Source organism: Oncorhynchus mykiss, chromosome 25, assembly GCF_057628025.1.
Source record: "Oncorhynchus mykiss isolate SJ-2025 chromosome 25, ASM5762802v1, whole genome shotgun sequence".
Classification (NCBI taxonomy): domain Eukaryota; kingdom Metazoa; phylum Chordata; class Actinopteri; order Salmoniformes; family Salmonidae; genus Oncorhynchus; species Oncorhynchus mykiss.
The window spans coordinates 8,267,876-8,293,108 of NC_143046.1; the positions used below are offsets into that span (position 1 = coordinate 8,267,876).

Here is a 25,233-nt window from a genome sequence, read left to right on the forward strand (position 1 = left end):
ACATAATGAGTTAACCCTTAGGAAGAGGCTAATCTACATAATGAGTTAACCCTTAGGAAGAGGCTAATCTACATAATGAGTTAACCCTTAGGAAGAGGGTAATCTCTGTAATGAGTTAACCCTTAGGAAGAGGCTAATCTACATAATGAGTTAACCCTTAGGAAGAGGGTAATCTACATAATGAGTTAACCCTTAGGAAGAGGGTAATCTCTGTAATGAGTTAACCCTTAGGAAGAGGCTAATCTACATAATGAGTTAACCCTTAGGAAGAGGCTAATCTACATAATGAGTTAACCCTTAGGAAGAGGCTAATCTACATAATGAGTTAACCCTTAGGAAGAGGGTAATCTACATAATGAGTTAACCCTTAGGAAGAGGCTAATCTACATAATGAGTTAACCCTTAGGAAGAGGGTAATCTACATAATGAGTTAACCCTTAGGAAGAGGGTAATCTACATAATGAGTTAACCCTTAGGAAGAGGCTAATCTACATAATGAGTTAACCCTTAGGAAGAGGCTAATCTACATAATGAGTTAACCCTTAGGAAGAGGGTAATCTACATAATGAGTTTAACCCTTAGGAATAGGGTAATCTCTGTAATGAGTTAACCCTTAGGAAGAGGCTAATCTACATAATGAGTTAACCCTTAGGAAGAGGGTAATCTACATAATGAGTTTAACCCTTAGGAATAGGGTAATCTACATAATGAGTTAAACCTTAGGAAGAGGGTAATCTACATAATGAGTTTAACCCTTAGGAAGAGGGTAATCTACATAATGAGTTTAACCCTTAGGAATAGGGTAATCTCTGTAATGAGTTAACCCTTAGGAAGAGGGTAATCTACATAATGAGTTAACCCTTAGGAAGAGGGTAATCTCTGTAATGAGATAACCCTTAGGAAGAGGGTAATCTACATAATGAGTTAACCCTTAGGTAGAGGCTAATCTCTGTAATGAGTTAACCCTTAGGAAGAGGCTAATCTACATAATGAGTTAACCCTTAGGAAGAGGCTAATCTCTATAATGAGTTAACCCTTAGGAAGAGGCTAATCTACATAATGAGTTAACCCTTAGGAAGAGGCTAATCTACATAATGAGTTAACCCTTAGGAAGAGGCTAATCTACATAATGAGTTAACCCTTAGGAAGAGGCTAATCTACATAATGAGTTAACCCTTAGGAAGAGGCTAATCTACATAATGAGTTAACCCTTAGGAAGAGGCTAATCTACATAATGAGTTAACCCTTAGGAAGAGGGTAATCTCTGTAATGAGTTAACCCTTAGGAAGAGGCTAATCTACATAATGAGTTAACCCTTAGGAAGAGGGTAATCTACATAATGAGTTAACCCTTAGGAAGAGGGTAATCTCTGTAATGAGTTAACCCTTAGGAAGAGGCTAATCTACATAATGAGTTAACCCTTAGGAAGAGGGTAATCTCTGTAATGAGTTAACCCTTAGGAAGAGGCTAATCTACATAATGAGTTAACCCTTAGGAAGAGGCTAATCTACATAATGAGTTAACCCTTAGGAATAGGGTAATCTACATAATGAGTTAACCCTTAGGAAGAGGGTAATCTACATAATGAGTTTAACCCTTAGGAAGAGGGTAATCTACATAATGAGTTTAACCCTTAGGAATAGGGTAATCTCTGTAATGAGTTAACCCTTAGGAAGAGGGTAATCTACATAATGAGTTAACCCTTAGGAAGAGGGTAATCTCTGTAATGAGATAACCCTTAGGAAGAGGGTAATCTACATAATGAGTTAACCCTTAGGAAGAGGCTAATCTCTGTAATGAGTTAACCCTTAGGAAGAGGCTAATCTACATAATGAGTTAACCCTTAGGAAGAGGCTAATCTCTATAATGAGTTAACCCTTAGGAAGAGGCTAATCTACATAATGAGTTAACCCTTAGGAAGAGGCTAATCTACATAATGAGTTAACCCTTAGGAAGAGGCTAATCTACATAATGAGTTAACCCTTAGGAAGAGGCTAATCTACATAATGAGTTAACCCTTAGGAAGAGGCTAATCTACATAATGAGTTAACCCTTAGGAAGAGGCTAATCTACATAATGAGTTAACCCTTAGGAAGAGGGTAATCTCTGTAATGAGTTAACCCTTAGGAAGAGGCTAATCTACATAATGAGTTAACCCTTAGGAAGAGGGTAATCTACATAATGAGTTAACCCTTAGGAAGAGGCTAATCTCTGTAATGAGTTAACCCTTAGGAAGAGGCTAATCTACATAATGAGTTAACCCTTAGGAAGAGGGTAATCTCTGTAATGAGTTAACCCTTAGGAAGAGGCTAATCTACATAATGAGTTAACCCTTAGGAAGAGGCTAATCTACATAATGAGTTAACCCTTAGGAAGAGGCTAATCTACATAATGAGTTAACCCTTAGGAAGAGGGTAATCTACATAATGAGTTAACCCTTAGGAAGAGGGTAATCTACATAATGAGTTAACCCTTAGGAAGAGGGTAATCTCTGTAATGAGTTAACCCTTAGGAAGAGGGTAATCTACATAATGAGTTAACCCTTAGGAAGAGGGTAATCTACATAATGAGTTAACCCTTAGGAAGAGGCTAATCTACATAAGGAGTTAACCCTTAGGAAGAGGGTAATCTACATAATGAGTTAACCCTTAGGAAGAGGCTAATCTACATAATGAGTTAACCCTTAGGAAGAGGCTAATCTACATAATGAGTTAACCCTTAGGAAGAGGGTAATCTACATAATGAGTTAACCCTTAGGAAGAGGGTAATCTACATAATGAGTTAACCCTTAGGAAGAGGGTAATCTACATAATGAGTTAACCCTTAGGAAGAGGGTAATCTACATAATGAGTTAACCCTTAGGAAGAGGGTAATCTACATAATGAGTTAACCCTTAGGAAGAGGGTAATCTCTATAATGAGTTAACCCTTAGGAAGAGGCTAATCTACATAATGAGTTAACCCTTAGGAAGAGGGTAATCTACATAATGAGTTAACCCTTAGGAAGAGGGTAATCTACATAATGAGTTAACCCTTAGGAAGAGGGTAATCTACATAATGAGTTAACCCTTAGGGAGAGGGTAATCTACATAATGAGTTAACCCTTAGGAAGAGGGTAATCTACATAATGAGTTAACCCTTAGGAAGAGGGTAATCTACATAATGAGTTAACCCTTAGGGAGAGGGTAATCTACATAATGAGTTAACCCTTAGGAAGAGGCTAATCTCTATAATGAGTTAACCCTTAGGAAGAGGGTAATCTACATAATGAGTTAACCCTTAGGAAGAGGCTAATCTACATAATGAGTTAACCCTTAGGAAGAGGCTAATCTACATAATGAGTTAACCCTTAGGAAGAGGCTAATCTACATAATGAGTTAACCCTTAGGAAGAGGCTAATCTACATAATGAGTTAACCCTTAGGAAGAGGGTAATCTACAAAATGAGTTAACCCTTAGGAAGAGGGTAATCTACATAATGAGTTAACCCTTAGGAAGAGGGTAATCTACATAATGAGTTAACCCTTAGGAAGAGGGTAATCTACATAATGAGTTAACCCTTAGGAAGAGGGTAATCTACATAATGAGTTAACCCTTAGGAAGAGGGTAATCTCTGTAATGAGTTAACCCTTAGGAAGAGGGTAATCTACATAATGAGTTAACCCTTAGGAAGAGGGTAATCTACATAATGAGTTAACCCTTAGGAAGAGGCTAATCTACATAATGAGTTAACCCTTAGGAAGAGGGTAATCTACATAATGAGTTAACCCTTAGGAAGAGGGTAATCTACATAATGAGTTAACCCTTAGGAAGAGGGTAATCTACATAATGAGTTAACCCTTAGGAAGAGGCTAATCTACATAATGAGTTAACCCTTAGGAAGAGGGTAATCTACATAATGAGTTAACCCTTAGGAAGAGGGTAATCTACATAATGAGTTAACCCTTAGGAAGTGGGTAATCTACATAATGAGTTAACCCTTAGGGAGAGGGTAATCTACATAATGAGTTAACCCTTAGGAAGAGGGTAATCTACATAATGAGTTAACCCTTAGGAAGAGGGTAATCTACATAATGAGTTAACCCTTAGGGAGAGGGTAATCTCTATAATGAGTTAACCCTTAGGAAGAGGCTAATCTACATAATGAGTTAACCCTTAGGAAGAGGCTAATCTACATAATGAGTTAACCCTTAGGAAGAGGCTAATCTACATAATGAGTTAACCCTTAGGAAGAGGCTAATCTACATAATGAGTTAACCCTTAGGAAGAGGGTAATCTACATAATGAGTTAACCCTTAGGAAGAGGCTAATCTACATAATGAGTTAACCCTTAGGAAGAGGCTAATCTACATAATGAGTTAACCCTTAGGAAGAGGCTAATCTCTATAATGAGTTAACCCTTAGGAAGAGGGTAATCTACATAATGAGTTAACCCTTAGGAAGAGGCTAATCTACATAATGAGTTAACCCTTAGGAAGAGGCTAATCTACATAATGAGTTAACCCTTAGGAAGAGGCTAATCTACATAATGAGTTAACCCTTAGGAAGAGGCTAATCTCTATAATGAGTTAACCCTTAGGAAGAGGGTAATCTACATAATGAGTTAACCCTTAGGAAGAGGCTAATCTACATAATGAGTTAACCCTTAGGAAGAGGCTAATCTACATAATGAGTTAACCCTTAGGAAGAGGGTAATCTACATAATGAGTTAACCCTTAGGAAGAGGCTAATCTACATAATGAGTTAACCCTTAGGAAGAGGGTAATCTACATAATGAGTTAACCCTTAGGAAGAAGCTAATCTACATAATGAGTTAACCCTTAGGAAGAGGGTAATCTACATAATGAGTTAACCCTTAGGAAGAGGGTAATCTCTGTAATGAGTTAACCCTTAGGAAGAGGGTAATCTCTATAATGAGTTAACCCTTAGGAAGAGGGTAATCTACATAATGAGTTAACCCTTAGGAAGAGGGTAATCTACATAATGAGTTAACCCTTAGGAAGAGGGTAATCTACATAATGAGTTAACCCTTAGGGAGAGGGTAATCTACATAATGAGTTAACCCTTAGGAAGAGGCTAATCTACATAATGAGTTAACCCTTAGGAAGAGGGTAATCTACATAGTGAGTTAACCCTTAGGAAGAGGCTAATCTACATAATGAGTTAACCCTTAGGAAGAGGCTAATCTACATAATGAGTTAACCCTTAGGAAGAGGGTAATCTACATAATGAGTTAACCCTTAGGAAGAGGCTAATCTACATAATGAGTTAACCCTTAGGAAGAGGGTAATCTACATAATGAGTTAACCCTTAGGAAGAGGCTAATCTACATAATGAGTTAACCCTTAGGAAGAGGCTAATCTACATAATGAGTTAACCCTTAGGAAGAGGCTAATCTACATAATGAGTTAACCCTTAGGAAGAGGCTAATCTCTATAATGAGTTAACCCTTAGGAAGAGGGTAATCTACATAATGAGTTAACCCTTAGGAAGAGGCTAATCTACATAATGAGTTAACCCTTAGGAAGAGGCTAATCTACATAATGAGTTAACCCTTAGGAAGAGGCTAATCTACATAATGAGTTAACCCTTAGGAAGAGGGTAATCTACATAATGAGTTAACCCTTAGGAAGAGGGTAATCTCTGTAATGAGTTAACCCTTAGGAAGAGGGTCATCTCTATAATGAGTTAACCCTTAGGAAGAGGGTAATCTACATAATGAGTTAACCCTTAGGAAGAGGGTAATCTACATAATGAGTTAACCCTTAGGAAGAGGGTAATCTACATAATGAGTTAACCCTTAGGGAGAGGGTAATCTACATAATGAGTTAACCCTTAGGAAGAGGCTAATCTACATAATGAGTTAACCCTTAGGAAGAGGGTAATCTACATAGTGAGTTAACCCTTAGGAAGAGGCTAATCTACATAATGAGTTAACCCTTAGGAAGAGGCTAATCTACATAATGAGTTAACCCTTAGGAAGAGGGTAATCTACATAATGAGTTAACCCTTAGGAAGAGGCTAATCTACATAATGAGTTAACCCTTAGGAAGAGGGTAATCTACATAATGAGTTAACCCTTAGGAAGAGGCTAATCTACATAATGAGTTAACCCTTAGGAAGAGGGTAATCTACATAATGAGTTAACCCTTAGGAAGAGGCTAATCTACATAATGAGTTAACCCTTAGGAAGAGGGTAATCTACATAATGAGTTAACCCTTAGGAAGAGGCTAATCTACATAATGAGTTAACCCTTAGGAAGAGGCTAATCTACATAATGAGTTAACCCTTAGGAAGAGGCTAATCTACATAATGAGTTAACCCTTAGGAAGAGGGTAATCTACATAATGAGTTAACCCTTAGGAAGAGGGTAATCTACATAATGAGTTAACCCTTAGGAAGAGGCTAATCTCTGTACTTAGTTGTCTTTTTTGCAGAAGAACAACTGTGCTCATTCTCTTAATTCAGCTCAATTGGTCAATCTGCACCTCTGCTTTTATACCGTCTAATGCCAGCTGTCGCTCCTACGGGGTACTTACGTTACGGTAGACGAACACTCTGAGTTTGATTCCTCCCAGAGTCTCTAGCTCTTGCCCGTAGTACAGTGACCCGGAAGACAGCTGCTCCTTCAGGATGTGGTTCTTCAACAGCTTCTTCAGGTCACCAGTCATTGTCACACCCTCTGTTAACAATAGATACAGAATTTATCAGATTGATTCAATGAAATGGGTCAAGAATCATGGCTCAAGTCACTGCTGTTTGTTAGCACAGAGAGAGGGCAGAGGGAGGGAGGGAGGGATACAGAGAGAGAGAGGGGGGAGAGGGAGGGAGGGATACATACATAGAGAGAGAGAGAGAGAGAGAGAGAGAGAGAGAGAGAGGGGGGGGAGGGAGGGAGGGCTACAAACAGAGAGAGAGAGAGAGAGAGAGAGAGAGAGAGAGAGAGAGAGAGAGAGAGAGAGAGAGACAGACAGACAGAGACAGAGACAGATGAGATGGGGAGAGATGGAGAGAGAGAGAGAGAGAGAGCGCCATCGATCGATGTTACCTTTGAAAGCTTCATTCTGAGGGGTCAGGATGGTCAGAGCCTCTGAGCCAGAAAGGTGGGAGCCAAGACCAGCATCAACAAACAGCTTGGTCGCTGTGGTAACGGCAGATCCCTGGGCCAGCTCCAACAAAGTCTTAGCTTAAAAAGAGATCAGTACATAAATGAACATTTCTCATTGAACAGAGAGACTCTTCATAAGTAGCGTGGAGGTCTTGTCTCAACATGAACCATCGAGTTAGAATCCACTTCATATTCAGTGCAGTAGCATTCCAGACAGACACACTTAGACTTGACTTTCAACTCCTATGACAGTCAGAGTCCTTTTCAGACGTGACTCATCACTACTAATCATCTCATAAAAGAAGGCAAGGATTCATTGGTTTGGATTAGAGGCTTAAATTTGGCGTTGACGCAACTCTCAATTTAAGACTCTGGTTTTCAATACCTGTCTGAGATGAGGAGCTTGTTAGAGGTCCAATAGTTTGACTCCAAGTCATATGCAGACGGCTATCTATTGCTCTGGTTTGAATTACCTGAGTCTGGGATGAGGAGCTCGTTGATGTAGTGGACGACCCCGTTGGTCCCCAGCTGGTCTTTCTTCTGGATGATGGCCTTCCCGTTGAGGGTCATGTCAGCCCCATCACAGCCCACCTCTAGAACGGTCCCCTGTAGGGTCTCCAGGGGAGTACCAGATGTGATGGACTCTGCACACTGCATGTTCTTCAGGATGTGGTAGTTCAGCAGGTCTGGATGGAGAGTACAGACACAAGTAGAACTTAGTTCACGTTAATAAGTCATTGGGTTCCCATCTCCGATATCTATCTTTCTGTTCTATATCCAATATCTATCTCCCTGTTCTATATCCAATATATATCTCCCTGTTCTATATCCAATATCTATCTCCCCGTTCTATATCCAATATCTATCTCCCTGTTCTATATCCAATATCTATCTCCCTGTTCTATATCCAATATCTATCTCCCTGTTCTATATCCAATATCTATCTCCCTGTTCTATATCCAATATCTATCTCCCCGTTCTATATCCAATATCTATCTCCCTGTTCTATATCCAATATCTATCTCCCTGTTCTATATCCAATATCTATCTCCCTGTTCTATATCCAATATCTATCTCCCTGTTCTATATCCAATATCTATCTTCCTGTTCTATATCCAATATCTATCTCCCTGTTCTATATCCAATATTTATCTCCCCGTTCTATATCCAATATCTATCTCCCTGTTCTATATCCAATATCTATCTCCCTGTTCTATATCCAATATCTATCTCCCTGTTCTATATCCAATATCTATCTCCCTGTTCTATATCCAATATCTATCTCCCTGTTCTATCTATATCCAATATCTATCTCCCTGTTCTATATCCAATATCTATCTCCCTGTTCTATATCCAATATCTATCTCCCCGTTCTATATCCAACTGTCATAAAAAATTTCACCTTTCAGAGCCACGGGGTCTCCCAGGATCCTGTTGAGCATTTCAGGGGGGATCTTCTCGAAGGCTTCGTTGGTTGGAGCGAACACCGTGTAGTGACCATCGCTCTCCAGCATTTGGGTCAGACCAGCAGCAGCAACAGCATTCTAAAACGCAGAGAATCAACAAACTGAATCAACACACTGAATCAACACACTGAATCAACACCGAATCAACACACTGAATCAACAAACTGAATCAACACACTGAATCAACACACTGAATCAACACACTGAATCAACAAACTGAATCAACACACTGAATCAACAAACTGAATCAACACACTGAATCAACACCGAATCAACACACTGAATCAACACACTGAATCAACAAACTGAATCAACACACTGAATCAACACACTGAATCAACAAACTGAATCAACACACTGAATCAACACACTGAATCAACACACTGAATCAACACACTGAATCAACAAACTGAATCAACACACTGAATCAACACACTGAATCAACACACTGAATCAACACACTGAATCAACACACTGAATCAACAAACTGAATCAACACACTGAATCAACACACTGAATCAACACACTGAATCAACACACTGAATCAACACTGCTTTTCTCTACATAATTCAAATTGCACATACAATACAAAAGACCGAGACCGAGTCAATGATCAGTGAACGTAACATTCCGATAGCTGACACAACATTGCATAGCATATGTTCAACATGTAGGAAATGGTAAGAGAGTTCTAGTGTGATAGACTGTTCTGTGAATGAATGAATGAATTAATTAATGATTGGATGAATGAATGAATGAATGGATGAATGAATGAATGGATGAATGAATGAATGAATGAATTAATGGATGGATGGATGGATGAATGGATGAATGGATGAATGAATGAATTAATTAATGGATGGATGGATGGATGAATGGATGAATGAATGGATGAATGAATGAATGAATGAATGAATTAATGGATGGATGGATGGATGAATGGATGAATGGATGAATGAATGGATGAATGAATTAATTAATTAATGGATGGATGGATGAATGAATGAATGAATGAATGAATGAATGAATGAAGCGACAAACTGTTAAAGTCGTTTACTTACACGAAGAGTCTCCAGATCATCATCGGTGTCGATGAAAGTGTGCACGTCGTTGGTAACCGCGGTGATGACTCTGTCCACGACGTGCACGATCCCGTTGGTCGCATGCTGGTCTGTTTTCACCAGACGAGCACAGTTCACTGTTACAATCTGCAATGACAAGAGAGAGAGAAAAAGAAAAGTTGTCTCATGATTTAGCTGACTTTTGATCGATGGTCAACGTGTGACCATTTGAAAAATTATCAAAAAATTGTACAGTAAAGGTTTTTAGCTGACGATGTATCTGTTCATGTCTCTCTAGAGGTTCCAACTTGCTTGGTCCCAGATGGCCTATGTCATACTGCACAAACAGATCTGGGACCGGGCCAGGTCACGACATCATATACCTTCCAATCACTACCATTCTATTGGTCAATACCATTCTATTCCAGTCATTACCATGAGCCCGTCCTCCCCAATTAAGGTGCCACTAGCCACCGGTGCTTTCAATTATAATGCAACATTAACATTGGACAGATGCTACTCACTCCGTTGGGGTAGTGGTGGATGTGAAGGTTGAAGTCTTGGTACATGGAGGGGAAGGCAGATCCGTGCTTCAGGTCCTCAGAGGTCAAACGGCGGTTCACCATGTGGTAGTGGAGCGCGTTGAGAAGCTCAATATTCACGTTGCTCACCAGAGCATCCAGGATTTCCTACAACCGTAAAAAAACAGAGTCCTGTTTTCATCAGAACAACGATCAATCACAAGTTAACCATTCGTACCATTACATATACTGACCAAAGACTTGGTTCTAGAATCTACTGCTCTTTTAAAAAAAAAAATGTTTGATACGCTACCTCGGCTGATTAGGCTGATAACACGTAGTCTGAGGTCAGAATAATACAATATCTCTAGATGCAACAGGATTGGGGGGAATTATACTTGATTTCCAGTTCTCTCTCTCTCTCCGTGTATCCCTCTCATGTGAAGGGAGAGAGTCCTCCTGACACACTCACGTTGGGTAGGGCCGCCCAGGCCTGGTTGCTGGGAGCGAAAAAGGTGAAGCTCCCTGGTCCTTCGATCTCCTCCCTCAGCTGAGCCCTCTCTGAGTACATCTTGGTGGTGGCGGCTCCAACCACACCCAGCGTGTTGTAGATGTTCACCAACGGCAGGGCTGGAAAAACATTATCATATGGGGGGAAATGTAGGAAATTCAAATGTTGATTTGATGGATGTATATTTGACAATCAAAGTAGGATCCCATATTTTGTTTGACAGGCCTCTTGTCTAAAAATAATTATCCCAAATTGGTCGAGTTGTTGCATTTTATGGATAGTACGTGACTGAGCTATAACTAGATTTGCTGGCTAATAATGTAGATTTCTTCTTACCAGCAGGACAACCCTTCTCTCCTGGAAGCTTCTCATAACCGGGGCAACACTCATAGCTGATCACCCTGTTGACCAATAAGAACACGTGTTAAGGACGACTGCAGCCAATCAAGAGATGGAAACAACAGGTCAGTTTCTCCTTACTCTTTCAAGTCAAAAGACTTGTTCCAGATCTTGTTTGTGTTGTCTTGCCACAAACGGATATGTGACCAGGCTACAAAAAATTGAGCAATGTGTCTTAGGTTAAATGATACAGCCACATGCTATACACATAGTTCTGTCATTTTGTGCATTTGAGATATTTCCACAATAAATCTGAACTGGGCTCAGCTGGTACTGAAAGGTCATAAAAGCTCATTTCCTGAGAGAGAGAGAGAGAGAGAGAGGCAGAGAGAGAGAGAGAGAGAGAGGCAGAGAGAGAGAGAGGCAGAGAGAGAGAGAGAGAGAGAGAGAGAGAGAGGTAGAGAGAGAGAGAGAGGGGTATAAAGAGAGAGAGAGAGAGAGAGAGAGAGAGAGAGAGAGAGAGAGAGAGAGAGAGAGAGAGGTAGAGAGAGAGAGAGAGAGAGAGGTAGAGAGGTAGAGGTAGAGAGACCCAGGGTTGGCCAAGGGAAACTCCAGAAAGGGGACTAAGAGAGCGGTACTGAAACACATGCTCCTGCCAGTAAAAACAAAGAGAGAGCGGCCAAGCGAAGGTGTACCGGATAAAAACGTGAACCTTAAAGTTAAGTCAAAAATAACTGGTCTATATCCACGAAAATGATTATCCATGATTATTGCTAATCAAACATTGGCACAGGTAAGTTACAGTGAGGAACACAGTGGCAACATCAACAATGCATAACACAGTCAAAAAAGACAAGGCAAAAGGTGTGGAAAGCTACACAAAAATGATTTGGCATCTTGCGACACCCTGCAGACCCTACATCCCAACTCGAGTACTCCGTTCCGCCAGCTCTGGTCTCTTGGCCCTCCCACCCCTACGGGGGGCGTCAGATCCCGTTCATCCCAGTCAAAGCTCTTCAGCAGAGTTCCTGCCCAAGCTATTTTAAAGATGAATGCACTAGCTGTAAAGTCGCTTTGGATAATAGTCTGCTAAATGACTCAAATGTAAAAGAGGACCAACTCTGAGTCGGGTAGTTGGTAGCTCAGAAACATGGTTAGGGGACAATCCTCACATTCAGTGAGGGTGGGTGGGGGGGGGGGGTTTATGAGGAAACCCTGTAAAACACAGTAGCCTGGAAACCAAACCAGTCGGATTTTCAAAACAGATGTTAACTCAACTTCGATTTGTTCTCCACAAGCATAAACAAAGATGGTAGCCATGGATTTCTGACAAAATAAACAGTAAGGTCGCATAATTCAAACACAGTGTACATTGAGACTTCCAAGCATTGAGGCAAACTATTCACCAGACAAAAGTATGAAAGAAGAGAGTGAAGGTCCATTAGACTTTATGGGTTCCATGATGAAATTAGCATGCTAGATAGATTTGAATTGGCGTGCTATTCATAGATACGAAATAAATAAATAAATTCTTTTTTTCATAAAAAAAACTCAAATGTTCCTTTCCCAGACAAATAAAAACAAGATGTAAATTGAAGTAAAAGTGAGCGTGTATAAAGCTTTACAGACTAGTTAGCTCTGGGATTCACCTTTAGTCAAATGTTACTACTTCAAAACATAGTGTGATTGCTGAGAAAAACAGAAGAACCAATGCATTGGCGTTGAGAGTGGGGCTTTAAAGGTAGCTAGGGGCTGTTGGGAGGTAGCTAGGGGCTGTTGGGAGGTAGCTAGGGGCTTTAAAGGTAGCTAGGGGCTGTTGGGAGGTAGCTAGGGGCTTTAAAGGTAGCTAGGGGCTGTTGGGAGGTAGCTAGGGGCTTTAAAGGTAGCTAGGGGCTGTTGGGAGGTAGCTAGGGGCTGTTGGGAGGTAGCTAGGGGCTGTTGGGAGGTAGCTAGGGGCTGTTGGGAGGTAGCTAAGGGCTGTTGGGAGGTAGCTAGGGGCTTTAAAGGTAGCTAGGGGCTGTTGGGAGGTAGCTAGGGGCTTTAAAGGTAGCTAGGAGCTGTTGGGAGGTAGCTAGGGGCTTTAAAGGTAGCTAGGGGCTTTAAAGGTAGCTAGGGGCTGTTGGGAGGTAGCTAGGGGCTGTTGGGAGGTAGCTAGGGGCTTTAAAGGTAGCTAGGGGCTTTAAAGGTAGCTAGAGGCTGTTGGGAGGTAGCTAAGGGCTCTTGGGTGGTAGCTAAGGGCTCTTGGGAGGAGGCTAGGGGCTGTTGGGAGGTAGCTAAGGGCTCTTGGGTGGTAGCTAAGGGTTCTTGGGAGGTAGCTAGGGGCTGTTGGGAGGTAGCTAAGGGCTCTTGGGTGGTAGCTAAGGGCTCTTGGGAGGAGGCTAAGGGCGCTTGGGAGGTAGCTACGGGCTCTTGGGTGGTAGCTAAGGGTTCTTGGGTGGTAGCTAAGGGCTCTTGGGAGGAGGCTAAGGGCTCTTGGGAGGTAGCTAAGGGCTCTTGGGTGGTAGCTAAGGGCTCTTGGGAGGTAGCTAAGGGCTCTTGGGTGGTAGCTAAGGGCTCTTGGGAGGTAGCTAATGGCTCTTGGGAGGTAGCTAAGGGCTCTTGGGAGGTAGCTAAGGGCTGTTGGGAGGTAGCTAAGGGCTGTTGGGTGGTAGCTAAGGGCTGTTGGGAGGTAGCTAAGGGCTTTTGGGAGGTAGCTATGGGCTGTTGGGTGGTACCTAAGGGTTGTTGTTGTTAGGGTTATTGGTGACTCAAGAGTTATGAGGTCTCCCCTCAAGTGACCTGTAACCTCTAGCACCAGCAGCACCATGTCCCCATGGCCTGCATTCTAACCCATTACCTGTTAAACCCAGTGGTCAGCTCCCTCTTTCCATGGGTGTCTGTAAATGTAATTCAATTCAAACTGATAAAAGCTTTTTGGAACCTTTGTTGACACAAGCCCAGGTTTGTCCTTTTGAACGCCACTCTCAAACTCCCAGCCCTCTCAAATGGACACTTCAGGTCTCGCTTGCTGTGGAAAAAATTCATTTTCCTGGCTCCCTTATGAATGATTAGTGTGTGTTTAGGGATGGAAGTCCCTCAACAGTGCCCTCTAAAGCCATCATTTCCTCCAAACATCCAGCGCCCACAGCAAAGTTTCCCTTCCTCTTCAACTTTCATGAGATTTCCAATGAAAGAAACACTGTTGTGAATCGCCAGCAAACGTCTCCCGTTACAAAGTCATCAAGTTCGTGTCTTTGGTTCAATTTTCTACAGGAAACATCTAGATAATTTCACAATACTTATCAAGGGAGATCAAATAACAAGAAAAAGCCGGGAACAGAAGACACCACACACACACACGCACACGCACACGCACACACACACACACACACACACACATCCTAGATAGCAAATAGCAAATGCATGTTTTCTTAGCACACCCATTCCCAAGGCAGTATAATGGTGAAATGGTCAACACATGCCATGCAAAACCTACAACACAATCTCAGAGGAATGTTAGACAGAGCAATAACCAATACCATCTTGCCCCCTGCAGGGATGTTAACATTGACGTCAATCAAACAGCCGCTACTGTGGAAGGCTGTCAGTGCCTTTACTGCCCAGGGTCCAGGACAGGGCCTATCTGGAAGATTGATGTTGGTAACCTGAGTTGTCCTTTTACCCTCAGAAGCTATTTAACACTACCCGGACTGATTGAATAGAGAGACACAAGGTATCCATTATCTACTGTGTAACAACCTAGCTAACCCAGAATGTATCTCCCCCAAACTAACTACCTAGCTAACCCAGAATTGATCTCCCCCAAACTAACTACCTAGCTAACCCAGAATTGATCTCCCCCAAACTAACTACCTAGCTAACCCAGAATTGATCTCCCCCAAACTAACTACCTAACTAACCAAGCATTTATCTCGTCCAAGCTAACTACCTAGCTAACCCAGCATTTCTCATCTAAACTAACTACCTAGCTAACCCAGCATTTCTCATCCAAACTAACTACCTAGCTAACCCAGCATTTCTCATCCAAACTAATTACCTAGCTAACCCAGCATTTATCTCCCCCAAACCAACTACCTAGCTAACCCAGCATTTATCTCCCCCAAACCAACTACCTAGCTAACCCAGCATTTATCTCCCCCAAACCAACTACCTAGCTAACCCAGCATTTATCTTGTCCAAATTAACTACCATGGCTAACCCAGCATTTATCTCCCCCAAACCAACTACCTAGCCAACCCAGGGATTTATTTTGTCCAAACTATCACTAAAACTTGTCAAACTTCCCATCGTTGTTGATGTCACAAAAAGAGAAGAGGATACAGCAACAAAGTTGATGACTCAATGATTCCTGGGTGAGTCATTTCCTAATTGCTGAGAACCAAACTAACAGGATTGTGAGTTTAACATGAAGATCAAAAACTAACGCAAACCAATTTTCACAACTAACGTATTAATTTGTCAGCCATTCTTTTGAAACTAAATAATATATATCCTATTTATATATAGTACCAGTCAAATGTTTTGACTATTTCCTACATTGTAGAATATTAGTGAAGACATCAAAACTATGAAATAACACATATGGAATCATGTAGTAACAAAATAAGTGTTCAGCAAATTAAAATATATTATAGGTAGCCCTATTTGGTAAAAGAAAAGAACAAGTCCATATTATGGCAAGAACAGCTCAAATAAGCAAAAAGAAACGACAGTCCATCATTACTTTAAGACATGAAGGTCAGTCAATACGGAAAATGTCAAGAACTATGACAGACATTTTCATTGACAGACAGTTTCATTAGAGTTACCGGACACGTCTCAACATCAACTATTCAGAGGAGACTGTGTGAATCAGGCCTTCATGGACGAATTGCTGCAAAGAAACCACTACTAAAGGACACCAATAATAAGAAGAGACTTGCTTGGTCCAAGAAACACGAGCAATGGACATTTTTGGTTCCAACCGCCGTGTCTTTGTGAGACACAGCGTAGGTGAAAGGATGATCTCTCCATGTGTGGTTCCCACCGTGAAGCATGGAAGAGGAGGTGTGGAGGTGCTTTGCTGGTGACACTGTCAGGGATTTATTTAGAATTCAAGGCACACTTAATCAGCATGGCTATATCCTTCCTGTTTGGCCCTGTCCGGGGGTGTCCTCGGAGTGGGCCACAGTGTCTCCTGACCCCTCCTGTCTCAGCCTCCAGTATTTATGCTGCAGTAGTTTATGTGTCGGGGGGCTAGGGTCAGTTTGTTATATCTGGAGTACTTCTCCTGTCCTATTCGGTGTCCTGTGTGAATCTAAGTGTGCGTTATCTAATTCTCTCCTTCTCTCTTTCTCTCTCTCGGAGGACCTGAGCCCTAGGACCATGCCCCAGGACTACCTGACATGATGACTCCTTGCTGTCCCCAGTCCACCTGGCTGTGCTGCTGCTCCAGTTTCAACTGTTCTGCCTTATTATTATTCGACCATGCTGATCATTTATGAACATTTGAACATCTTGGCCATGTTCTGTTATAATCTCCACCCGGCACAGCCAGAAGAGGACTGGCCATCCCACATATGCTCTCTCTAATTCTCTCTTTCTTTCTCTCTCTCGGAGGACCTGAGCCCTAGGACCATGCCCCAGGAATACCTGACATGATGACTCCTTGCTGTCCCCAGTCCACCTGACTGTGCTGCTGCTCCAGTTTCAACTATTCTGCCTTATTATTATTCGACCATGCTGGTCATTTATGAACATTTGAACATCTTGACCATGTTTTGTTATAATCTCCACCCGGCACAGCCAGAAGAGGACTGGCCACCCCACATAGCCTGGTTCCTCTCTAGGTTTCTTCCTAGGTTTTGGCCTTTCTAGGGAGTTTTTCCTAGCCACCGTGCTTCTTCACCTGCATTGCTTGCTGTTTGGGGTTTTAGGCTGGGTTTCTGTACAGCACTTTGAGATATCAGCTGATGTACGAAGGGCTATATAAAATAAATTTGATTGATTGATGGCTACCACATCATTCTGCAGCGATATACCATCCCATCTGGTTTGTGCTTAGTGGGACTATCATTTGTTTTTCCAACAGGACAATTACCCAAAACACACCTTCAGGTTGTGTAAGGGTTATTTGACCAAGAAGAAGAGTGATGGAGTGCTGCATCAGATGACCTGGCCTCCACAATCAATCACCCGACTTCAACCCAATAGAGATGGTTTGGGATGAGTTGGACCGCAGAGGGAAGGAAAAGCAGCCAACAAGTGCTCAGCATATGTGGGAACTCCTTCAAGACTGTTGGAAAAACATTTCAGGTGAAGCTGGATGAGAGAATGTCGAGAGTGTGCAAAGCTGTCATCAAGGCAAAGGGTGGCTACTTTGAAGAATCTCAAATATAAAATATACTTTTTTGGTTACTACATGATTCCATATGTGTTATTTCATAGTTTTGATGTCTTCACTATTATTCTACAATGTAGAACATTGTCAGAATAAAGAAATGTCCTTGAATGAGTAGGTGTGTCCAAACATTTGACTGGTAGTGTATACATATTATCAGTAAGCTCGTAAAATAAAATGGTTTAGAAATAGTTGTCCATGCTTCATGTTGCCTACTACAGCTAGACTAGAGACTAATACAGCTAGACTAGAGACTACTACAGCTAAACTAGAGACTAATACAGCTAGACTAGAGACTACTACAGCTAGACTAGAGACTACTACAGCTGGACTAGAGACTAATACAGCTAGACTAGAGACTACTACAGCTAGACTAGAGACTATTACAGCTAGACTAGAGACTACTACAGCTAGACTAGAGACTACTACAGCTGGACTAGAGACTAATACAGCTAGACTAGAGACTACTACAGCTAGACTAGAGACTACTACAGCTAGACTAGAGACTACTACAGCTAGACTAGAGACTAATACAGCTAGACTAGAGACTACTACAGCTAGACTAGAGACTACTACAGCTAGACTAGAGACTAATACAGCTAGACTAGAGACTACTACAGCTAGACTAGAGACTATTACAGCTAGACTAGAGACTACTACAGCTAGACTAGAGACTACTACAGCTGGACTAGAGACTACTACAGCTAGACTGGAGACTACTACAGCTAGACTAGAGACAACTACAGCTAGACTACAGCTAGACTAGAGACTACTACAGCTAGACTACAGCTAGACTAAAGACTACTACAGCTAGACTAGATACTACTACAGCTAGACTGGAGACTACTACAGCTAGACTACAGCTAGACTAGGGACTACTGCAGCTAGACTGGAGACTACTACAGCTAGACTAGATACTACTACAGCTAGACTAGAGACTACTACAGCTAGACTAGAGACTACTACAGCTAGACTAGAGACTACTAGAGGCTAGACTGGAGACTACTACAGCTAGACTAGAGACTACTACAGCTAGACTAGAGACTACTACAGCTGGACGTTTTAAACATTGGATCATTAAGTCATTAACACCTTTTACAGGATATTTTCTCTCCCAGGACTGTTGGGACGTTTGGCATTATAATAGACGATTCATCCCAAATGGCACCCTATTCCCTAAATAGTGAACTACTTTTGACCAGATCCCTATGGGCCCCGATCAAAAGTAATAGAGCTCTGGTCAAAAGTAGTGCACTATATAAGGAATAGGGTGCCATTGCCCATAGGACTCTGGTCAAAAGTAGTGCACTTTTTAGGGAATAGGGTGCCATTTAGGACGCACACTCTCTTTCATTTACACTGGCATCAGACTGTCCTGGCAGGACCCAACGACTGCAGGAGAAGTTCTCATAAGAGGATGAAGCAAAAAGACCTTCCCACTTCGACATGGAGCTAGCTGCTTGCCCACTGAACCCATCTTAACAAGGTTAAGTCCTAGCAGATGATTGAAAACAGACCTCTCTGCATGTCACTTTTTCAACAGCGAGTTATTATGGTTAGCGACTTAAATAGTTGGGCTACTGTTTCAGGAAGGAATTTCACTTATGCGCTCCTTATAACTGTCACCTTCATCATGCTTACTCTCTCTGAAGGTTTAGATGTTAGGCAAGCTGCCGTTTTGGACTGGAAAATGTACTAAATTTAGCATAGCTCAGTCAAATCAATTCCTTCTCACTGTACACCATCTATCTCTATTCTATGGGTATGTCCCAAATGGGCTCTGGTCAACAGTAGTGCACTACCCTATGGGTCCTGGTCAACAGTAGTACACTACCCTATGGGTCCTGGTCAACAGTAGTACACCACCCTATGTGCCCTGGTCAACAGTAGTGCACTAACCTATGGGCCCTGGTCAACAGTAGTGCACTACCCTATGGGCCCTGGTCAACAGTAGTGCACTACCCTATGGCTACTGGTCAACAGTAGTGCACTAACCTATGGGTCCTGGTCAACAGTAGTACACTACCCTATGGGGCCCTGGTCAACAGTAGTGCACTACCCTATGGGTCCTGGTCAACAGTAGTGCACTAACCTATGGCCCTGGTCAACAGTAGTACACTACCCTATGGCTCCTGGTCAACAGTAGTGCACTAACCTATGGGCCCTGGTCAACAGTAGTGCACTACCCTATGGCTCCTGGTCAACAGTAGTGCACTAACCTATGGCCCTGGTCAACAGTAGTACACTACCCTATGGCTCCTGGTCAACAGTAGTGCACTAACCTATGGGCCCTGGTCAACAGTAGTGCACTACCCTATGGGTCCTGGTCAACAGTAGTGCACTACCCTATGGCTCCTGGTCAACAGTAGTGCACTAACCTATGGCCCTGGTCAACAGTAGTGCACTAACCTATGGGCCCTGGTCAACAGTAGTGCACTACCCTATGGCTCCTGGTCAACAGTAGTGCACTAACCTATGGGGCCTGGTCAACAGTAGTACACTACCCTATGGCTCCTGGTCAACAGTAGTTCACTACCCTATGGGTCCTGGTCAACAGTAGTACACTACCCTATGGGTCCTGGTCAACAGTAGTACACCACCCTATGTGCCCTGGTCAACAGTAGTGCACTAACCTATGGGCCCTGGTCAACAGTAGTGCACTACCCTATGGGCCCTGGTCAACAGTAGTGCACTACCCTATGGCTACTGGTCAACAGTAGTGCACTAACCTATGGGGCCTGGTCAACAGTAGTACACTACCCTATGGGGCCCTGGTCAACAGTAGTGCACTACCCTATGGGTCCTGGTCAACAGTAGTGCACTACCCTATGGGCCCTGGTCAACAGTAGTGCACTACCCTATGGCTCCTGGTCAACAGTAGTGCACTAACCTATGGCCCTGGTCAACAGTAGTACACTACCCTATGGCTCCTGGTCAACAGTAGTGCACTAACCTATGGGCCCTGGTCAACAGTAGTGCACTACCCTATGGCTCCTGGTCAACAGTAGTGCACTAACCTATGGCCCTGGTCAACAGTAGTACACTACCCTATGGCTCCTGGTCAACAGTAGTGCACTAACCTATGGGCCCTGGTCAACAGTAGTACACTATTCAAGGAATAGGGCGCAATTTGGGATGCAAGCCTCATGGTGGAACTCAGTTCATCTGTTGGTTTCTGCCTTTAGCCCTGCTGCTTTTTGTCCTCAACAAGGTTAAATGTTTCAGCTACTTTTCGTTCTGTTTGACAATCTTAGTTCATCTTAGTCCTTCAATAAACCCACAGGAAAGGAAAATTCCTTATTTACCCCCAATGTAAAACTGATAAATCTTACTTAAAATATATTGTTTTAAGATATGCTCTGCACAAATGACAAAAAAACGTTTTCAGATCTTCCTTCCTTAATGATGGCATGCTTATCCATGCTCACTATGTGTATAGTCTATACTAGTAGGCTATAATACCAATATATTGACGCAGCATGTTGTAATAAATCAACTCGCTGTCAACTATTCAAATTAACACGCATGTGAATAACATGTTTATATTACACTCACGTTGGCTTGCCGCAGATCTTGCGATGGTACCATTGCTTGCAGTTGGTGAAATATTTCTTGTCCGTCCCCTGTATCTTTTGCATCGCGCACACATTGGGTCTAAAAAGAGATGAGAGAATATTTCATTCAGTTTTATTTTTGCCGGCACATTTACAGTAGACACTTTGAGTTTGCCTATCACTTATATCGAATTACCGGTTCACTTTACTTCAAGCAGTTGTGAAGTACAACACAGTATGCCATTAAAAATCAGTAGCTCTAGAAGGCTATATATTTAATAGCATAAAACATAAATCATGCTTTGTAATTATACGAACCAAAAGTTATATTTACTTTTGCCATTGGAAATTGCAGAATGCAGAACTTTCTATGCGCACATTATCATTGGAGTAATAACGTATGCTCCTTACCCATGCTGTCTGCCTCTTATCCTGCTGTGCTGAAGAACTGATTGATAGGGTGACTTTGCAAAACAAATCGTTGCAATCAAGGTGAGCGACAAAGTCAATAAAGTTAAGTGCTGCATCTTGGCCTTTTCCCCTTATTCTGTTGGCCTCCGATCTCCCGACAAGTCGGAGAACGGTGCGACCAGGAATATATAGTGAAGGACTAAACGGTTATAGGGAGGGGCGTGGGGAGTGAGCCAAGACACTTTAGCACACACATAAATAAAAAATAAAAATTAAAACTTAACCGAGTCGATCTTATTTTAAACATTTTTTTAAAACCGCAAATAGAGTAATGATATGAAAAGAAAATGTGTAGAATAGATTTAAACGAAAATAGATTCATTCATGTGAACAAATATATTTTTGAGATATCATTATTTGTCATCAAATTAATCCCAAATGCAATGCCATCCCTCGCCTGAGACATGAAGACTTGCATCAGCACCTCAAACTGATGCCTGGGCTTTAGCTCAGTTGCCTAACACATGACCCTGGTTTAAACCCGGTCAGCCACACATGAAGGTTATTTCACCTTCTGAGGACATCCACTATAGAGAGTATCATAGCCAGGACATCTATTTTACCACAGAATGTCTTAGTTTGTCCTCAACAAAGTTGATTTAGTCATTGCCCTGGACTGGGAACCCTGGACTGGGAACTCTGACAAAACTCATTTTTGTTAATACATCTGTCACACCCAGAGTGTTTCAGCAGGGATTAATCCATTGTTAACTGTTTCATTGGGTTTTCTCTGTGTCTCAGCTGCACAGCACTAGAGCAATGTCAGAATTACAGGTTCATTTCCTGCTGGTATATATTATTATATAAATTAACTTTTGAATTTAGAACTGGTAAACCAAAATAAAGCACAGTTGCGTTGGATCTCCTGCGAAATATGTAAAGTTCCATCCAAGGAGGACATACTGTCTTTCAGATTTTTTTTTTTTTAATGTCACTGACTGAGACCTGAATTACTTCAGCAGACCTGAAGCAGTTCGTTATTGTTGGCTTCTTCCCATGATCGCTACCATAGAAACAAACCGCACAACAGAGTTCCTTCTGTTATTTGAAGAAAAACAACGGACATTCCCCACTTTATTTTGATTGTCCGGATAGTAGTCCACATGCTCGACAGATAGTTTGTTGATCGTATGACCGTCTGTTGATAAGCGACTGCTTGCTAACGTTACGGTTAGGGTTAGAATAAGAGTTAGGGTCAGTAGATCGTTAGTTAGTTGAAATGTTACTGATAGTCTGTAGAACATCTTCAGATGGACTATACAAATAAAGAGTTACCAAACTGACACTTGAAGGAAACCAAACCACTGATGAATTATTTCTAGTAATGTTATGCACATTTATTTTTTTATTTATTCAACTAGGCAAGTCAGTTAAGAACAAATTCTTATTTTTGGGCAGAATGACAGATTTGTACCTTGTCAGCTCGGGGGTTTGAACTTGCAACCTTCCAGTTACTAGTCCAACGATCTAACCACTAGGCTACCCTGCCTCCCCAGAGGAATGTATCAAACTATTCAAGAGTGAATCCAACATGTTTCAGTAAAAAGATAATGATGAAGCAAGCTAATAGTTACACTGCTAGGCACACTGACACATTTACATTACATCATCAAGGTTACACTGCCAGGCAGACTGACACATTTACACTACATCATCAAGTTACACTGCCAGGCACACTGACACATTTACATTACATCATCAAGGTTACACTGCCAGGCAGACTGACACATTTACATTACATCATCAAGGTTACACTGCCAGGCAGACTGACACATTTACATTACATCATCAAGGTTACACTGCCAGGCAGACTGACACATTTACATTACATCATCAAGGTTACGCTGCCAGGCAGACTGACACTTTTACATTACATCATCAAGGTTACACAGACTGACACTTTTACATTACATCATCAAGGTTACACTGACTGACACATTTACATTACATCATCAAGTTACACAGACTGACACATTTACATTACATCATCAAGTTACACAGACTGACACATTTACATTACATCATCAAGGTTACACTGCCAGGCAGACTGACACATTTACATTACATCATCAAGGTTACGCTGCCAGGCAGACTGACACATTTACATTACATCATCAAGGTTACACTGACTGACACATTTACATTACATCATCAAGGTTACAAAGACTGACACATTTACATTACATCATCAAGGTTACACTGCCAGGCAGACTGACACATTTACATTACATCATCAAGGTTACAAAGACTGACACATTTACATTACATCATCAAGGTTACACTGCCAGGCAGACTGACACATTTACATTACATCATCAAGGTTACACTGACTGACACATTTACATTACATCATCAAGGTTACAAAGACTGACACATTTACATTACATCATCAAGGTTACACTGACTGACACATTTACATTACATCATCAAGGTTACACTGACTGACACATTTACATTACATCATCAAGGTTACACTGACTGACACATTTACATTACATCATCAAGGTTACAAAGACTGACACATTTACATTACATCATCAAGGTTACACAGACTGACACATTTACATTACATCATCAAGGTTACACTGCCAGGCAGACTGACACATTTACATTACATCATCAAGGTTACACTGACTGACACATTTACATTACATCATCAAGGTTACAAAGACTGACACATTTACATTACATCATCAAGTTACACAGACTGACACATTTACATTACATCATCAAGTTACACAGACTGACACATTTACATTACATCATCAAGGTTACGCTGCTAGGCGGACAGCTACAGGATCACATGTTTCTAGAGCACATCTAACTGTTACAGAGCTCTGATGTCTGCCCTATCTCCCCTTGATGGGTAGTATTTGGGCAAATGGAACAGGAAAACATTTATGGGGGGGGGGTTTCCCTCAGACATGGCTTTAGCTTTTATGCCATACAGAACAGTTTTAAAGCCCTCAAGATCTAGAGAGACTGGGAGTTGCTGCAGCTTTGATGCCAATCCAGAAGTTGAGTTAAGCTGCTGTACAGTAATATCTCTCTGCTTCTAACAGCCTTGGAACTTCTGACACAGAAGCTAATAATTACATTTATGTTGATTCAGGTCTACCACACAAATATGAGTTCCTTACAGAGAGAGAGAGAGAGAGAGATGGAGCAGGGAGGTTGGAGGATCAGGGGTTAGTTCCTCGTTGAGAGAGAGAGAGAGAGGGAGAGAGAGAGAAAGAGAGAGGTTGGAGTGTCGGATTAGTTCCTTACAGAGAGAGAGAGAGAGAGAGAGAGAGAGAGAGAGGGAGCATGGAGGTTGGAGGATCAGGGGTTAGTTCCTCATTGAGAGAGAGAGAGGAGAGAGAGAGAGAGAGAGAGAGATAGAGGTTGGAGGGTTGGATTAGTTCCTCACAGAGAGAGAGAGAGAGGTTGGATGGTTGGGTTAGTTCCTCACACAGAGAGAGAGAGAGAGAGGGAGCAGGGAGGTTGGAGGTTTGGGGGTCAGTTCCTCACAGAGAGAGAGAGGTTGGAGGGTTGGGGGTTAGTTCCTCACAGAGAGAGCGAGAGAGGGAGCAGAGTTTAGGGGTTCTGATCAATGTTAGTAGACTATATGGGGAATAAGATGCTATTTCAGATGCACCTCTAGCAGTGTAGCAGTTATGTAATATAATGGATGTTCGAGCCTGTGACTTCATTCTGAGATATTTAGCTGCAGTTTAACATAAACTGTGCATGTTTCTTCAATGCCAAGGGGGGGGGGGGGGGGGGGGGGGGAACACCCAGACTGTAAAGTAGTACCTCTCTACCTCTACAGCCTTGGTAATAAT

General features: G+C 41.9%; 1 protein-coding gene across 1 annotated transcript in view; it reads right to left on the bottom strand.

Moving 5' to 3' along the window:
- LOC110504485 (transforming growth factor-beta-induced protein ig-h3) overlaps nucleotides 1-22,041 on the bottom strand; it is a 33,073-nt gene extending 11,032 nt beyond the window's left edge. The window contains exons 1-10 of the mRNA XM_036969872.2: nucleotides 21,350-22,041; nucleotides 20,940-21,038; nucleotides 11,003-11,067; nucleotides 10,628-10,785; nucleotides 10,159-10,323; nucleotides 9,635-9,781; nucleotides 8,510-8,651; nucleotides 7,581-7,793; nucleotides 7,048-7,185; nucleotides 6,539-6,681 (exon numbers count right to left, since the gene is read on the bottom strand). Coding sequence (XP_036825767.1) covers nucleotides 6,539-6,681; nucleotides 7,048-7,185; nucleotides 7,581-7,793; nucleotides 8,510-8,651; nucleotides 9,635-9,781; nucleotides 10,159-10,323; nucleotides 10,628-10,785; nucleotides 11,003-11,067; nucleotides 20,940-21,038; nucleotides 21,350-21,465 — 1,386 coding nt within the window. The 5' untranslated portion in view covers nucleotides 21,466-22,041. The remainder of the gene's footprint in view (nucleotides 1-6,538; nucleotides 6,682-7,047; nucleotides 7,186-7,580; nucleotides 7,794-8,509; nucleotides 8,652-9,634; nucleotides 9,782-10,158; nucleotides 10,324-10,627; nucleotides 10,786-11,002; nucleotides 11,068-20,939; nucleotides 21,039-21,349) is intronic.
- Nucleotides 22,042-25,233: the final 3,192 nt, after the last annotated feature.